The 19,251-nt window shown below is 38.0% G+C and overlaps 1 protein-coding gene across 1 annotated transcript; it reads right to left on the reverse strand.

The window, feature by feature from the left end:
* Nucleotides 1-1,012: 1,012 nt before the first annotated feature.
* cct6a (chaperonin containing TCP1, subunit 6A (zeta 1)) lies at nt 1,013-17,764 on the reverse strand. The gene is made up of 14 exons (XM_084137653.1): nt 17,529-17,764; nt 13,142-13,205; nt 12,131-12,265; nt 11,872-12,045; nt 10,112-10,215; nt 8,488-8,598; nt 8,220-8,379; nt 7,611-7,693; nt 5,374-5,470; nt 5,153-5,300; nt 4,195-4,328; nt 3,990-4,092; nt 2,423-2,495; nt 1,013-1,325 (listed from the first exon to the last, which is right to left on the reverse strand). Exons 1-14 carry the CDS (start codon nt 17,663-17,665, stop codon nt 1,253-1,255), a joined length of 1,596 nt encoding a protein of 531 aa, XP_083993779.1. The 5' UTR covers nt 17,666-17,764; the 3' UTR covers nt 1,013-1,252.
* Between the last annotated feature and the right edge of the window lie 1,487 nt (nt 17,765-19,251).

Here is a 19,251-nt window from a genome sequence, read left to right on the forward strand (position 1 = left end):
CTTCAAGCCACACCAGATATTGTTGCTTTTGCTATTGACTCGTTCCAATTTCTGTTCATCAATTCTCTCTGAAACTTGTTCAGTTGGTCTCAGTTGAATCTTTTTATGTTCATTCAAGTATTTACACGAACACATTTACTGGAAAGAAAAGCTGTTGAAAGCAAGAATAATTTTTAAACCAAACTTCTGAAATGTGACTGGATTGATTCAGATTGACAAACTAGTGCATGTAAACATACCTTCTGTTTCTCTGAGAACCGGAGCTTCTAACGGACTCTACCTTTTTATTCATGTAGAAAAGCAAGATGTGTTCTCTTTTCTCCCAATCATGAGCCCCTTTCACACAGCGCGTTGATCCCGAGAAATTGGCATAAAATTGCTAGAGTGCCTTCTGTGTGAACGCAAACACGATCCGGGATTGATGCCGGGATCAGTCCCGGAACGCGCCCTGTGTGGACAAAAGCCAGGACCAATGTCGTAAAAGGGTATTTTGTTGCTCTTAGAAGAACGTTTGTGTTCGTCTTCAAAGAAAGAACGAAAAAATGTGAGCAAACTAGAATGAAGCCGAGACCAGGAGCTCCTTACTGTCCGCGCTGAAGCGAGAGCGTTCGCCAGCTTTGTGGAACAGTGCGCGATGCGTTAGTGTACGACCGAATCCCGGAAAAAAGCTCGGATGTGGTTTCTCGTGATCGAAACCGCAGATTATTAGTAAACTGAAGACGACTACAATGGAAAGAGCGGTAGCGGAAGATTAGACTGGCCTTTCTACAACACATCCTGACGTCACGTGTCTTTACGGGATGTGTGTGAACGCACTCACAGATTCTGGAAAATCACTGGCAGTGTGAATGAATGAATCAAAATCAAACCACCCCAGGACACATTATCCGTGTATTTTCTATGTGTGAGAGGGGCTCTAGTAACAGTTTCTATACACACACAAATGAATGCACTCAAATGGATATTCTTGATTTGACTAGTAGCTCATGCTAAATTCACACATGCTAAAGAATTCGCACAAAAAAAGCAAAACGTTTAATGGGTACAAAAGAAAGTGTGTATTGCAATTCAGTGCTTATGCAACAATTTCTTAAATAAACCGACTGACTGGAAGGAGTAACATTTCCTAGGTCATAGAAATGGACAAAACTGCTTGGACACGTACAATGAGCAGACAAATATGTTGTTAACAGCCGAGGATTGTGGTCTTGAGTCCAGGCGGGGGGATGATTATGATGATGATGATGGTGGACTATCCTTTGAGTGAAGACATGCCAGCCCTCATGATCTCATCAACCAGAAGGATGTTACTGGCGATTACAGTGCTGTGCAGATGACAAAGAAAAAGAGAGAGGAGACGGGTGAAAAAAGGTTCATGACCCCTGGTCTACAGTCAGGTTTAGGCTCAGGCATCAAAGAGACATTTTCTTCATTTTTCATTAAAGTTGTCCATCACGTGATACAGTGGGAAATAACCACTCTGCACTGGAGGGCTAATTCTACTGTGTGTCAAGCAGCCTTCTCAGAAGCACACGAGATGTGATGTAAGAGTTGAGTTTTAATGTTTTCCTTCGCCTATCCAGCTGAACCCACTTGATGAGGTTCTGCACTGTTCATTCGAAACATTGCAGAAATGGAGAATTATCCAGACCGCTTATTTTTGTATTTAACCTCATGCTGACCTCAGGTAAAACCTATACATGCCTCCTCCAAACCATGGTTAAAAAAAGTATATGGCTATACAACTAAATGTGACCAGTGTTGGCAAAATGAGCCGCAATGAGCACATTTTCACAAATGAGTTTTCCACATTCTCCATTAAAAAAATATATGATTTGTTTGAATCAGACAAAAAAAATTACTAAGCTATACCTGTTTGAAGTCGATAGTCCATTTTGAGAAAAATCGAGTTAAAGTTTCCAAAACAAAATCACCTAGCAACCATACCCTAAATCCCCTGGTAATAACATTATATTTTTCCTATAGATATTTTAATTATTTTGGTGTGCCAAATTAAATTTTCCACAAAAAAAAATATTTTGTTTTCCACGGTACCACAATTGTTTGATTAACATTTAAAAAATAAATAAATAAATGAACAAACAGCCTATATATTCAGATGTAATATAATGTTACACATCATATGATTTTCCCCTAACAGTTAGCCAAACATTTATTTAAGACGTAACAGATAATGTTTGCATGAATACATTCCAAGACCGTAATTCTGTTGCAGTATGTGTATATCGGGATTGCTCTGTCTAACCTCAAAATGGACCAAAATTGACATTTTTCACTTGTTTTGCCTGAAATTAGCCCATGCACATTCTGACTCGTCTTGCCAGCACAGGTCACGGATGTCTTTATAAAGTCTAGTGAAGTAAAAGAGTGCAGATGGGATCTATAGAGTAACGGGTCTCACCAGGAGTGGAGCAGTTGCTTCTTCACACAGTAGTTATCCCACACACCGGCCTCTCCTGCAACCATGGGTTCACCTACAACAAAGCAGCACACACACACACACCACTGATATTAAACCAGACACAAGGATGCAGATGTTCTCTTCCAAAATACTACAAACATCTGAAATGAGCTCACAGGTGGAGAGAGTAGTTCACATTTAACACACACACACACACACACGTGCACCAAAGCCGAATATCTTGTTTGGAAAGGAATGGATAATGGCTTCAAAAGGAATAACTAACTCTACTGGATAATAGGAAAAACGCTGGGCAGACACGTCTCGTGTTTGCTGGATAACAGGTCAGCCGGGGGTAGGGCTGGGCGATGAGGCCAAAAAAAAAAAGTATCACAAATTTTTTTTCATATTAGTCGATTTTGATAATCAGAAAAAGAATTTGAGATTTGATTTTTATCACAAGTTTAAAGGCAAAAAGTTTGAAAGTTGTAGCTCTGCACATTTTGTATGTCTCCCTTATTTAACACACCTGAACCAGATCATCAGCTCATTAGGAGAGACTCCATGAACTGAACTGAGTGTCTCAGATAAGAGAGACATACAAAATGTGCAGAGCAGTGGGTCACGAGGACTGGAATTGAGAACCACACTTGGTGACTTGGTGTTAAACTGCTCTTTATTGTCAGAACATGACAAACACATTATTTACACATTCCTAGTCATTTTTCCTCTAAATAATAAATAAATATCTTAATAGAAAAAAAAAATGTCTTAGTTGCTGCATGTGCTAACGGGTGATAGTGTTTCGTGTCATGAAACATGTTTGTGTTGCCTGACTCAGCGCACTATTAATAATATTACGTTTCATCTCTTAGAAATGCTCGTTTGACAGTAGCTTGAGTTGACAATAGTAGTAGCTTGAGTTTGGATGAAGATGTACATTTATGTTCATTAAAACTCAAAGTCAGAATTTTGTAATTTTAACATTTTAAATTTGGTTATTAAAATGAACTATGGGTCTTCCGTAGCAGCGTACATTTAGATCATGATAAACACAGTTAAAACCATGCATTTATCAATACCAAATTAAATTGTGATAATTATCTTTATCGGCCAGCCCTAGCCAGGGGAAAGTGTGATATAGCTATATAAAACTCATTCACACACATTTATGGTGAAGTGATTTTAGTGTAAGCTCTATGAATGAAATGAGTGCAATGATCACAGATCAATAGCTGCATTTCTCAAAAATAAGAGAGAAATATCAACTAAGATACTCAAACATTGATATGTTTTCTGTCCAACTCTCTCCCAGAGATGACAAGCATTTTGTATTCTTTATCATTTGTTCAGATTTGCATTTATATGCATAGTATCGTTCAGCTATTTTATATAGACTACTCTTATTTGATGTGGATGATCGTCCTGACATAACTCAGTTCCAGTGGAAAATAAAATACTAAAATGTTCAATAAAAAAAAATTTTCAATGTATTTTAGACCAAACATAGACAATTTGAAGCTATAGAGATAGATATATAGAGAGAGATAAAGAGAGAGACACATGCCTGTGTTCAGGTTCACTCCCACCAGTTGTCCGGTCTCTTTGAATTCACTCTGGAGCTTCACAAGAGTCTCTTGAGGGTCGTAGCCTGAGTTCTGAGCCAGAACCTTTGAAAAGGAGATAAGCTTCAGTCAAAGGCCCCTTTACACAAAAAGCTTGATTCAAGTTCTTTACACAGCGCACACATCATTCTGCGGTTTGTCCAGTACCTTGGGGATGACGAGGAGGGCATCAGCAAACGCCTGCACCCCCAGCTGGGCACGACCCTTTACTTTGGGCTTATGACTGACCAAAGCGTTCGCTACAGCCACCTCAAACGCACCGGCCCCGGCCACAACAGATCCTGCAAACACACACACACACCAGATGAGGAAAACACCAGTACAGTCCACACAGATCCTGCAAACACACACACACCAGATGAGGAAAACACTACAGTCCACACAGATCCTCTCAGAACCTCTAGCTAGTATTACCATTAGCCATCTTCAATATGAAACGGGATATTTCTTTACTTTTCAGTAATAGCCATATAAATGTTCTTTAAAGGGTTGGTTGATTATTTCACTTTTCAAAGTTCAAAGCAAAGGGAGCGATTTGCTTTTAAAGAAATCGCTTTTTAAGGACTACAACAAACGGCTGGAAGAGACTATACGAGCTTCCTCCCGGATTAGTGACATCACCAACCCTAGAATTTACATAAACCCCGCCCCCTGAACACGATTTATAGATTATCAAGACAGAATATGCTAATCAATGACTAGAAGATAACTACACATCAGCTGCATAAATTCATCAACTAACCATTCAGAAATGTCCTGTTGCTTCTACATGTTGTCACTTCTTGAGTCTCTCCATCATTGTCTGACCCCAGTTTGAACATAAAAGGCTAAAAGTTTTTGAAAGTTTCAGGACAGGAGCTCTTGAAGCTCTGCCCCCTGTGCCGGGAGCAGCGGCTCATTTGCATTTAATGGGACAGACACAAAAACGGTGTGTTTTTGCTCACCCTCAAAAAGTGACAACTTTAACATGCTATATAAAAATATCTGTGGGGTATTTCGAGCTAAACCTTCACATACACACTCTGGGGACATCAGAGACTTATTTTACATCTTGTGAAATGGGCATTATACAACCCCTTTAATGTTTGAAGGTTTGTCTCCCTACCATCTTCAATGGCGTTTTTGACGGCCCGGAGCCCGTCTCGGACCGCATCTTTGATCTGTGTGAGCGTGTGCTTGTTGGGCCCTTTCACCAGCAGGGTCACGGAGCGAGGGTTTCCACACTTCTCAATGAACGTGTACTTCTCCTCTCCCTGATACAGAGAGCCAAACATAAGTGACTGTGAGCTGACATTCAGACTGTTGTTCAGAGTCTAGTTCACTCACCAGTGTGTGCTCATACACAAGCCCAGCATGTCCCAAACACTCCGGCGTGAGGTCGTCCACCGAGTTCATAGCTATGCCACCGCATGCCAGAGACAGCCTTATGGGAAGAGAACATGTTTGGAATAGTAAGAGGGATTTTGCTTTTCAATTTTGACAATGTTTAAACTAACTTTACAATTTTTACATTGTTTTAATAAAAGAGTTACACTTGACAAACCTATAAAATTGTATTGTACTGGTTGTTTTTTTGATAGTGTAAGCCAGGGGTGCCTTATTGGGTGGAACATTTCCCCAAGAACCCTCTCATAATTATAACAGTGATTAAACCATGCATTATATAAGTCACTTTTGAATATACGTCACAGCCACTGATCTCTATAATGACTGGATAGCTCATGACGTTCTACACTGCCTGCACGCAGTGAAGCCACCGGAAGTATGAGCGGCCATCTTGCGATTCCCTACCAGCAGAGGCTCCAACGGCCGTTATACAGAGACTGGTGGCTCCGACGGCACTTTTAAGATGATCTGCTGTGCAGCATTCAAGTGTAAAACGACGTTCACAAAAGGATGTAGAAAACTGCCCACAGGTTGTAATTCAAGCCCTATAAGTATTCATTTATATGCACAATTGTCACTAATCCCGTGCAAGACGAGTAATGCTGCTTCAAAAAAAAAAAAAAAAAGATAAAAGTCAACAGTAGCCAATAAGAAACCTCAGAGCAGCAATAATCACAATTACGAGTCCAATAGCGACACCATTTGACAGCTTCAAAAGAGCTTTGTGCAGTCCGTTTACCGTTACTTACATTAACCCATTTGATTTGTATTATGCATTTCCTGAACATGTACTTGCTAACTAATCAAACACTTTATTTGAACAAACTACGGATCTATAAAACACAATCAGAAAGAGCTATATTTTAAGTACACGTATACAAGGATTTTTTCTTCAGTGACAAATCTTTCATTGTTTTATTTGACTGTTAAAATTGTTTATCTGCCATTTCAAGCTTAACCGATCTAATCAAGTGATGATCAAGGATTAGTCCTTTTGCAAAGAAATTGCCATTTTAGTTAACGTTTTGGGGTTTTAACTAGCTATACCACTGATCTTAACAGTCCCATAAGTGAATAACGAACACTGGACACTTAAAATGTATATTTTAAACGTGTATTTTAACGAGGAGGTAAGCTGCTTCTTCATTCAAAGGGCAAATCACAAAATAAAACACTTTATTACTGTCACCTGCTTTTAGCCTAGACAGACACTCTCCAAGCTCCTCTCCCCAGTATTAAAGCAATTTTTAATAAGCATGAAAAATTTCTGACTTTAAACAAATACCCATTTAAATGCTTAGGATGTTTGCGTTGTAAGAATGTACTGGGATACTTTAGATTTAAAAACAGTCTCGTTAGGCAATGTTTTCTCAGTCAAATCATAAGATTTCCTATTGATTTAAAAGAATGCGTGGGGAATACCATTATGGCTGCGGTGGCTTCACTGTTTATGACGTCATGAGCTATCCAGTCATTCTATATAGATCAGTGATCACAGCACGTTTCAGATGATAAAAAATGTGACTGATATTCTGAAATAATGTGCTTAACCTTGTTTCACACACTTTCGCACTGGGTAGTTACAGGAACTAGCCACCAGGGTGGTTCCCCGAGAACTAATGTTCCTCTAGAGACATTTTCCACCACCAGTATGAACTCTGAATTGACGTAAACCGTGCTATTTTTGACTTATTTTGAGGGTGCTGAGAACACCAGAGCCCGAGCACACAGCATTTTCAATCTTCTTAAGAGTCCTGTCTAATACATTATCAGATAAAACTGTTATTTAAAGAAAGTAAACAGTATATGAAAGAATATTAGCGTTTTGCGAATCATCGCTTCACTTGCTGGTTTTGACCCTGCTCTGAAGTAGGAGCTAATTTAGTTCCCCCAAAAGGCGTTCCTAGAACTAACATCGTTCTCATTTCCTACGGTGCGAACATGCCAAAAAGCGGGTACTTCCTCCAATAGTTGTAGGAACTATGAAAAGGTTCCTCCCCTATTGTTTAACCTGAAAATATTATGCAAATGTATGTGTTTTCTATTTATATTCAAGTAGCATAGTTAATGTTTATTTATACATGAGAAATACCAATCAGTTAAGCAGAAAAAAAGAAACTTTGGTATCAGAATTAAAAGGGGTATCGGTACACCCCTACCTAACATTATTCTCATACCTTTCCATGTTCCTCCTCTTTGCTCGGCGCAGAGCCACAATCCCCTCTTTAGCCAAAGCATCCAGAGAAAATGGATCAATACCCTGTACAAAATACATTTGTTAAAACTAAGTAATGTTTATAATTTAATGTTTAATATTAAATGTATAATTTAATAATGTTCAATTGTATTGTATTGATTATTTGCTAGGCACAATTATTTCAATGCTCACCCTTTGAACATTTGAACATTATTTCAATAACATGTTCAACACAATTATTAATAATAATAATGTTCAATTATTTGAACAGTGAAAATAATAATAAAAGTTCAAAAGTTTTTGAACTTTAATGTCACTAATGCTGATTATTCATTGATTCATTTGAATTGAAATATTTAATACTTTCACAGCAAAAATTATGTATGCGATTAATTTAGATTAATTAATCACAGAGTATAATTAGATTAAAATTTGTAATTGATTGACAGCCCTAATTTATATGCAATTAAAATGTGATTAATTACAAAGCCTCTAATTAATTCGATTATTTTTTTAATCGAGTCCCGGCCCTAGTATAAATAAATCGATTCAAAATCATTTATTCCACAAACTAAAAGAATTACATTACCTTCTGATTGAGGACCACGAAACCTTTCTTAGTGTCTCCACACACTTTATTCTTTAGATCAATTATTTTCTTCACACGATCTTCAATGAACTTCCTTTCAGCCTTGACCAGCTTGTCTCTCTCATCTGCACTCTTGTAGAAGAACCCAGAGTTCACTTCTCTGTGAAAACAGGCAATCGTTTCATTACAGATCTCCTAATTCATAGATGATTAGCCACCCCCAGTAACCTACTGTAAATAATTAAATATGAACATTAGTAAAGCCTACGTTTTCTCATATTCCAAAGAAACGTTGCAAGTGAGAATAAAAGCGTCCTCCACCCTCTTCTTCATGTCAGGGTGTCTGGATCCATGGTCCAACACCAGTCCTCTGATCAGCCTGAGAATAAACACACACATACACAGGTGTAAATGTAAGTGCTGCAACCCCTGTTGATTCCACACCTGAGTTACTTCTCTTACAGGGAAATCAAGACTTTATAGATAAATATAAACAGGCAGAGGCCAGAAATTCGAGCTCAAGCAAAGACATTTCTTCTTTTTCCGTGAACCATGAAACTGGCATAGCACCAGGGCCGGCGTTTGCGTATGGCAGTCAGAGTTCAGATAAAACATCAGCTAACGATGATGCTCGTTAAAGATTTTAGGAGCGCTTTAACCCCCCTAAATATTTACTATTAACTGTACACTATTTGTGATCGCCTCAGTCACTTTAAAAGTCATATGAAACCGGCTACTCCCAGTATTATCTCCACAGCGTCAGAACAAAAGCAGAGGACAGTGTTTATTTATTGATAGATCATAGATAGATAGATAGATAGATAGATAGATAGATAGATGGATAGATAGATATATATATATATATATATACACATATACACATATATATATATATATACATACATGAATCCGTGTAGTTCTTTATTTGTCATAAATGCATTTTACATTATATGATGCTGGAGCAATTCAACACGAATTATTGATTTATGAAATTCCTTTCATCCAAACGGCATGAGACTTTGTGACTTTTCCTACTCTTGCTATACTTCATACATCAGTGCAATAAAATCGCTAATTGTTTATATTCATTTGATAATAAATCCAAAGGCAAAACACGTGATAAGTGACCATTCACGATGAGTGACCATTCACGACCATTCTGCTCTTAATGCCGACTTCTGATTGGATCCCACTTCAGAAAAAAATATCATTTTTATTATTATTTTAACAATGTCGAAAACACAGTGGCAGATTTTAAATGAACACAAATGTATACATTATTGCAAAAGTATTATTCAAAAAAAAAAAAAGTGTGTGGAGTGAGTGTGCGCAGCCGCAGTTTATTGCATCACTTAATCGCGCGTCTTTTTGATTAGCCTAGCTGTCAGATACGGAGTAAAAATGAAAAGAAACAGGCCTATTCAATCTTCCCTGGATTTTTGTTTTTTTAACGAAGAAATTAAATAATAGCAATCAGGAGAATAGAATAAAAAGTAAAACCTTATCTGAGGACAACAATGGGAGATGAGAGACTAAGCCACTTAATGCTCATGTCTGTGGAGAAAGAGTTGGTGAATCGTTTTGATGTGGATGAATGAGCTTGTCACCGACTTATGCAATAAAAACGGCACTGCAACAAAAATGCAAGGCATGTGTTTTTCACATAGACTTGGAATAAAGCCCACAAGCCAATCCCCCAATCATCGTTCTCTTCCGTTATATGGAAAAAACTGCCCAGGATATTCATCAAATATTCAGTTTTCTTGCTACACAGAAGTCCTTCCCATCACGTTCAAAACAATTTACCACTTTTCACAATTTCATTTGAGAACTTTTTCTTTAAGGAAAGCCTACAACCCACACGAGAGAGGAAACCATTCTCTGAGTCTTACTGTGTGTCACTGTCGGTTTTGTGCCTCATCTCCATGATCTCCACCATGTAGAGGTCGATGGGCTCGTTGGGTTTCCTGATGGCCAGCACAGCGTCCACCACAGCCTGAAGTAAAAGCACATGTAAGTGTACAGGGGAAAGATGTCCTATCCAATTCATTTTTATCATATTAAAGGGGTCATGAAATGCATTTTCAGATCTTTATGTTTTTTATGAAGTTAGTAAAGTTTTTGCACCAATCAAACTTGTGAAAATCATTTTCCATACTGTTTCAGAGGCTGTTAGGTCTTTCAGAAATGCAAATACCCAATGCGGTGATTGACAAACTGTGTCGCACTATATTCACACCCTCCCCACAGTATGCATGATGTTTTGATGCTCGAGAGAGCCAGAGCTGTGATAGGATCGGATTTGGTATCAAACATATACGAGACTTGAGGCGTGGTGTGGTAAAGCATGGTAAAAAATGTATCTGTATATAGTTCTAAAACTATTATTAAAGCTGCAAGCAGTAAAAAACATGTTTCTAGCATGTTTAACACTTGCTGGAATATTTTCAAATTATAATAGGAGTGCATGACAATATTAAACATGTCACTTCCTGTTGCCAGCAGGTGGCGCTACAACTATAAATGAATATTGGCATGTAGATGTCTTCAGGCCAGGACTCAAACATCCAATCATCTCCAAACTTCATAATAAAAAATAAGATTTACATATAAGTGTATTGTGATTGTCAAAACACTTTAGTAACTAAACTGAATTTTATTAGGTTTAATGACAACATGTTTACATATGGTACAATTTCTGGTAAGCTAAATTTTTTATTATTATTGCTTGACACAAATTTCACGATTTCAATTCAATTCTTGTGATTTGATATAATATCGACTCATTTGGATGAATATTAGGTACACAAGATAGGAGTTAATTTTTTAATTATTAAAATAGAGCGTTAATAGCTCTTTTTTTCTAGCTAACTGACGTGCTATATTATGGTCATTATGGCTTTCCTGAGGTAAATGTTATGTGACAATTGTTCTCCAGCTGTTTTATTGACCCCTTTCCGCGGTTGAAAAACACAGATTGATCGATATTATGTATGAGGAATATACATTTCGGTAAGTTGTACTGTATCTTTCAACAGTGTTCATTCGTGTTTATTTACTATTAGCTAGTGGAGATGATCGGTTCACGTGCGCTAGGGATCTGTCACGTCACATTTACAAACGCCAAAACGGTATTTATTGTTTGAATTTCGAAATAAAATTGACAATCTGAGAGCTGAGATTTTCTTTATATCATAAGTAACCTGCTCTGTCTAGTCTGTCTCGGTCTCCGTGTCCTCTTTGCTTCGCGATTGTTCTGTGGATGAGAAAATGGCTGTGTGGCGTGAGAGCGTGTGAAAAGTGTCACGGTGAATGCGCGAGAGTTGGCAGCTCTGTAACCGTTTGACGGAAAAGTTCTCTTAAAAATGCAGGGAATAATTCCTATTTACAAATTATTTAGATTTTAGAATGCATGTTTTAAGTGCACATGATAATATCTGGATATATTGTTTAAAATTATTCTAAACTGTGTAAATAACAAGGACATTTAGATTTTATCATTTCATGGCCCCTTTGAAGACAATGCCATGGGCACAACTTGTGATCCAGTGACAAGCAACAAATCCTTTTTTCTCTCCCCATGTTAAAATTATTTTCTGTTCTATCATCATAACTGGTTTAAAACGTTAGATATTCACACAACGTTTCTCACCTCTGTTAGTAAATCGGCCAGCTCCACGTGGACCTTGGTTCTGAGTGAGGTCCTGGCTACATGGATGAGAGTCTCTCTGTCCATCTCCTTCACGACCTTTACCTCTTCCAGCACCTCAAGGGCTTTTTCCTTCGCAGCCTCAAACCCCTCTGCGATCACCCTGGGGTGAAGACCCTTCAGACAAGTACAGGACCGGCTCAAATGAGGAACATGACTCGTGACAAAGACAAAACTAGAAATATGAGAAGCGCATGTAAACCTCAGAAACATAGAGGTCCGCCTGCTTGAGGAGCTCTCCAATAATGAGCACGTTAGATGTTGTGCCATCTCCCGTGATGTCATCCTGGGCCGTGGCCACCTTGGCAATCAATGAAGCAGTGGGATGCTGGATTTGCTGGGGAAAAAAGAAAAATAAATATCAAGAACATATGCAATTTCAGAGAGTGGCTTGAATAACATGGAATTAATGATCCTTCACAGACCAAAAAACTAAATATAATGCACAGACAAATAGTGTCAGCAACCGTGACGAACACATCTGATGTGTTACAGCACCTGAGAGATTCACACCCAGACTAATTAGGTAATTTTATAAACATGGTATAATCAGCTCTAAAGAGGAGCATTTTTATAAACATCTAGTTCAAATCATGAAACTCTAGAGGGCTGATCAGTCCTTTACTGGTAATCTGCAAGCTCTCACATCAATACTGCATGGCACAAGCTGATCCTGCAGCCAATGAGATCGCTTGCTCATCATTCATGTAGTCTGGTTCAGCTTGCATCTGAATTCGCATACTTCCCTACTATACAGTAGGCGAAAAATTGTATCAAATAAAATAATGTGACCCTAATAAATGTCTTTGAATTCACAGTACTCATAAAAGAGTAGGTAAAATGTACCCGGATGACCGAATACTTCCAGTGAGATTGTATGCATACGATGGACACTACTATCCCATGAGGCCACGGGAGAGGATTTATGAATGACAGTGAAGTGACACAGCTGCCACTGGTAGATCACATGATAATGACACTGACAACATGGCGAAGTCCAGATTGCAAGCACACACTCTAATACTACATAGTTAAAAAAAATAAAAAGTTTATATATAAAATGCTTATTCAGTCCCCAGTTTAAACAATGTTTCTCATGCTTGTTCAATGCGCCGTAAACAATTATTGCACTTGCACCTGTGGAACAATAATGTCATGGTAACAATAACTTAGGACACTAAAGTTCCTAAATCATTAGTAGTAAAGCTCTTACCATCTCATGCAGCAGAACATTCCCATCTTTGGTGAGCTTGATGTCTCCTGCACCGGACACAAGCCTGCGAAACCAACAGAACGTGTTTAATAGATAAGAGGATTGAGTCAGTGCTGCAGGGAGCACATGTCCAAGATGCCATGTTTGTGTGTGCATTCACTTTATATCCATTTACTTAGCTCCAGTCTTTGATTATGATTGGCTGAGCCGTGTTTGAAGCCATTGTAAAATACTCTATAAACACACACCTGTGGACTCCTTGCATCACTATTACTGCGCTTGACAACCATTCTGCTATACGCTGCTGAAGAACTTATGATTTATCAAATTAAGAACTTGGTTGGTGTGTTTATAAAAGCTTGCTGAGGTATAGTTATAACAGTTCTTCAAAAGCAGTAAACGCAGTGAAGCCGTGGTTTACAGTGGTTTTAGACCATGACACGCCAAGCCGACGTCAAACAACTAGCAGCGATGAAAGGCAACCGTGTTAAACCGTGTTACCGGCAGGGTCCGGGATAAAAGGATGCACTTGAACAGATTGCAAAGAGGACAGACAAAGGCCAACAAGAGAGTATGTTCTGCGCCTGTGTGAGATGAATAACAGTGGCCTGTATTCATCATTTAAAGAGGGAAACTGGAACTATGACTGCTGATAGAAAACCATTTAAAAAAGAAGTGTTTCCCCATGTGAGAGTTTCAGCTTGTAAGGGCAGGCAAAGACAGCATGTGCAAATCAATTTTTGCAGCTTTTAGATAATCGTGCAACTCTTGACCTAACCTCATGCGAATATAATTACAACTAAATGCCCCTTATTTCACACCATTAAGAACCCTCATGTTAAATGGATTCTTTTGAGATTTTTTTCCCCCTTTCTTCAATAATTATTTGGATACCAGCCTGCTGAAAAGTTCTCTTTCTTTGCTTTAAAACTAACGTCTCATCATAAAACTATTATCCTGCGCGCCTCGTGACAAATGGAAGTAGTAAAACTGAAATGTGTGCATGACAACTCAAATCTGCTGAGGAGCTTTACAAAAGCAGCACATCTAATGATACGTCGTAGTAATCTGTCTTTAAAAAAGTTGGAAATGCATACACACAGATGAAGTTCACAGCATTGCCACTCTGAGATGCTGAAACACCGGATCATGAGCAGCACGCATGTACACTAGGGGTGGGACCAAATCTCGATAGGGCGATGTATCGTTGTCCTTCTCCGTGGGAAACGAGAATAGACATGCTGGTGCCAAATATCGATATTTGCATTAATAAAACAAGGCGCTCTAAATAGATTTCCTGCTCCCAGCGTCAGTTCTTCATGGCTCCTCAAGGTGGCGCTCAACACGTGGATGAGGGAAACGTGAACAAGTTAACTAGCCTAAGAAAAAGAGGGTTTAAACAGGATGGCGGACAGAAGTACGAGTGAAATAATAGATGACAGACACGTTTGAGTCTAAAGTCTGGACGCACTTCTGCTTTTATACCACTGATGGAACAAACATGCTGTAAATAGATGCTCCCATGTGTATCTGTGTAAGCACTCTGTGAAAAGCGCCAAAAATGCATATTGTTTTGGAAGTTGATCATTGTAGCCAATCACAGACCTAAGTGTTGAGCGCGTGAACACAATGGCCAATCAGAGGCGTTTAGGAATCCGTTCAATATCGCTCAAAATGCTAGAGGGAAATGCTGGTATCGTCACATTTTTAAAAAGTTAAAATACCCAAGTTGGTACCTTTGACAACACTAATAAATAGGGCTGGGCCAAAAAAAAAAAAGACATTTCGATTAATCATTTTTTTAAATGTGGTCGATTCAAAATCGATTCTCAAATGCCACGAATCGATTATTTTCCATATTTATTTATCTATACCAAAAGCCAGTATTAGTTTTCCTCCACTGTTCATAGGCTTGCAAACTGCATTTTATAGTTAATGCTGTAAGATTTTATGTTCATTTTATCTTAATCATAAAATAACCTCAACTAGTGCTGCACGATTAATCATATTGCAATCGCGATGTCAAGCCTACGCAATTATATGACGCAAAATGCTGCGATTTTTTATGAAAAAGGAAGGGCACAGGTAAATATGATTCTGTTTTAATGTACCCAAGTGTACCTAAAATAAAAAGAGTTTAATATACAGGTTTTTGTAGCTCTTAATTTCTTTTTACTAATTAACCACTTTTAAACTTATGTTCACTTTTCTTTTTTTTTTATAAATATAAGATTTGTATAAAATGGTAAATTTTGAAAATGTATCTAGGTTTATATAAAACAAGTCGAGATAAGCAGTTAAATGTGTCAGTTTACACACAAAGAAGTTTAAGCTTTTAAAAAGTATAAGCATAAAATTAACTTACTTAAAGTTTCATTTAATTTACAGGCTGAAACTTTTTGTGCTGTTTTCAATCAGTTTGGACTTTAATGAAGAGAGAAAACCTGCACTTAACCTTGTCATGGGCATTTTGTTTTCATAGTTAGACAGATATTGTGATTTATCATTATAGGATTGTCTAGCAATATATTGATAATCGCAGAATTGCTGTATCGTGATGTTATCGGTATCGTGAGGTACCCTGTGATTCTCACCCTGATGCGTGCAGTGCCTTGCTTTGTAACACACTGTGCAACAGGCTATACACGATTTAAAAATCTGCATAATACATTTTCAATAAACATCTTTAAATTTTATAGTTTTTTCTTCCAAATAGTTTTTCATGAGAACATTTTAAAAGAATGACAGATTAGCGTCGTGAATTTTGCGTCGGGGTCCTCACCGTCCTGTCGGGGGGGTATTCTGAGAGATCCACCGGCTGGGTGAACATTATCCTTTACTTATAATAGGCTTACCATAGGGAATCAGGCCAAGACATAAACACGTTTTGAAAGAAAAATTGATGATGTGTTGACATTAAAATTGTTGATTTTGAACAAAAGCAAAAAAAGTTACTTAGTGTACCCATAATCACACAATACACAATAATAACATTTAAGTCGCACTGAAACACTTTCCTTCCCTAAACGGCTTGCCAAACAAACACTTTTGAGCTTGTCAAAGTGTTAGTTCACCCAACAATGAATATTATGTCATTAATTTCTCACCCTCATGTCGTTCCAAACCTGTAAGACTTTCCTTCATCTTTGGAAGACAAATGAAGATCTTTTTGATCAAATCTGAGAGATTTCTGTCCCTCCATTGACAGTCTACGCAACTACCACTGACGCTTCAAAAAGTGCGTTCGTAAAACTAATCCATATGAATTTAGTGGCTTTAGCGGAAACACGATCACTTTTGTATGATAAACAGATTTATTTTAGTCTTTTATTCAGATATAAACACTGATCAGCGAACATAAACCGAACCTGCTTGACGTGCGAGAACAAACCTCTTACTGAAGCTCAAACCTGCTGCGTAACGAGAATGAACATCTTTGGTTGTTGCACCTTAAGCAAACATGCTTGAGCTTCTGAGTTTTACGATCTTTTTAATTCATGAACTTTTTGATGCGTCAAAGTGGTAGTTGCGTATCTGTCAATGGAGGGACAGAAAGCTCTCAGATTTCATCATGATCTTCATTTGTGTTACGAAGATGAACAAAAGTCTTAGGTGTTTGGAACAAGTAATTACTGACTCAGTTTTTATTTTTGGGTGAACTAACCTTTTAATTTTGTCCATCAGAAATCGGTTGAATCATTGTTGTTTGCCATTACAGTGATGAGAGTGATTGACAGGTTGCCACACCCTCGCGCTAGTAAACATGTAATCAGAGAAGTCGATCAAAGGGAGAGGGAGTTATTTTGATTAAACATTACAAAGCCACAGTAATAAAAACGTACACGTTTAATTATTATTAAATACTGCAATATTTCATAAATGCATTTTTAATTTTGGTTAACGTTACATGACTTAAATTACCCGGACACTTATTTTTTAAGACAACCATTAATTTTTTCATTCATTTTATTTGTTTATTTGGTTCATGCGTTCTTGAATTAAAATGGCTGGCCGCTGCATGCAATTAAAAACTTGATACCGAAGTACTGCAAACATGTATTAAACAAATCACTTATATCACACAACATACAGAATCGAGGTCCAGACAAGATGTGCTAATTATAAATGCAAGTTTACAGTCACGATGAGTAGATAGCACTGATGCTAACTTCTTGACAACCACTGGGTCCAAACTTGCCTTAAAAACACACTTTCATTTAACAAACAGATTTTCCGAGCATTGCAACACACTGCATTTTGGCATGTCGCAGAGACGGGGGAAAACGTGCGTAAATCCCGGAGCACATGTTGGACTGAGCCGGTTAGCGGATGACTGGGTGACAAACACGTGCTAACAAAGCGGTGCGCAACACGACAGATAACTCACATTTTCATTGTTCCCTTCGGCCCCAGGTTACTCTTCAGCACGTCCTGAAGCCCCCGGGCCGCACTGATGTTCACGGCCAGGGCCGCATGAGCCCGGGCCACCTCTGCTTTCGGGTTTAGTGCTTTAACCGCGGACATTCTGCTGGAAACCTGAACACAGAGTCACGGTGATAAAGGAAGAGACGCGGCCGAGCGGTTCAGGCGTCTAGAAGCTTCCACTCCCTCTAATCTTCTTCTTCTTCGGTGGGGTTTGGCGGAGGTTGGCATCAGGAGTGTTGCGGTACCGCCCCCTACTGTCCTGCACTTCACTTACAAACGCGCTTGTCCAGTCCAGACTTTTCGAGAATATTCAAGACACATCTTCCCTTGTAAACTGCACATTCTAGAATACTTTTAACATCCTAATTCACTCATCATTTCAGTGAATTTCTCACATAATGTAAGAATATGTTCAACTGTCTCATATTTCACATTCTTATCCTGCTGTCTCTGATTCATATCTCTTTTGTATTGACTATAAACTTTTACTGCATTATCCCACTGTTGTTGCCATTTTTTCCCAACGCTATGCCCTTTCCTTCTGATTAAGGCCTAATTTTATCTAATTTTATTTGTAAAATATAACATTCGTTTACACTAAATGTTGTGATGTTCCAATATGAGATGATAATTATTTTTATAGGAGAAATATAACATTTTCTGAGATATTATTATTAGCATATCCACGGATACATACATTACATATGACACGAGAACAGAAAGAACATTTAAATATGACTAAGGGGGAAAAAATAATGTGGTATACATCTGAAACAGAAGACTTTATGCACATATTTGTGCATTATTTACAGCTGTATAAATAAAATATATATGTATTTACACAATATAACTAACTAACTCAAGCAAAGACAGTATTGATCGTTCACACAGAATGACCCGAAGGATTTGGAGTTAGTTTGTTGAATAGCCTACTAAAAGAACACTAGATGGCAGTAAAGCCACGTTTAATGTAATAGGGCAGAAGAAGAGCTTCGACTATTGCCAGAGACTATAAAGCGCTGCAGTGATCATGACATTTGTTTAGGCTAACCCAGAAGTTAGCATCACTCTGGTTCACTTCACAAAAACATTTTTTTCAATGTCTTAAAATAACATAGGCCTACTGAGTCCTCTTAGTCTGAGACAGAGACAAGACCGAGAACAAATGCGGTCGAGGCCGAGACAAGGCCAAGACCTTCAAAAACTGGTCTCAAGACCAAGACCAGTCTTATAGGCTACTTCAATGTCACCATCACTAAGCTTCCGACAACTCACATGTTCAATGATTAACCAAACAATGAGCTTTCACAGACTCTTGAATCAGATTATTGAATCTGCTTAGATTGCCCCCAATATATACTTCAAAAATATACTGTATATTTCCAATAACAATACACTATCATTTCAGGGCGATGGAACTGGGAGTGCTAAAATGCAAACTAGTTTTGATGTGCTCCTGCTGCACTCCATTAAGCAGAGATGGCCCAGTTGCACGTATGTAAATAAGAGATCTTGTGGTTGAAAGCAACAAAGTGCCATTTTTTGTCTACATTTTTTTCCAGCTGCAACAAAAAGCAGAAAAAAAGTGAAAATTTAGAAAAATCAAGTTTTTTTTTTTTATGTAAAAAAAGAAGAAAAAAAAAGAAATTATATATATATATATATTTAATTTATTTTTTATATAT

This window comes from Abramis brama, assembly GCF_963993115.1.
Source record: "Abramis brama genome assembly, chromosome: 15".
Lineage (NCBI taxonomy): Eukaryota > Metazoa > Chordata > Actinopteri > Cypriniformes > Leuciscidae > Abramis > Abramis brama.

Bases quoted from the DNA above. Each gene is read 5' to 3' on its own strand.
- cct6a (XM_084137653.1), bottom strand. From the start codon at position 17,665: ATGTCCGCGGTTAAAGCACTAAACCCGAAAGCAGAGGTGGCCCGGGCT. The intron at 4,093-4,194 runs GTACTGGACAAA...TCCTTTTCAAAG, and splicing joins CCCTCCTCGTCATCCCCAAG to GTTCTGGCTCAGAACTCAGG. The intron at 2,496-3,989 runs GCATGTGTCTCT...GCTTTGTTGTAG, and splicing joins GGGAGTGAACCTGAACACAG to GTGAACCCATGGTTGCAGGA.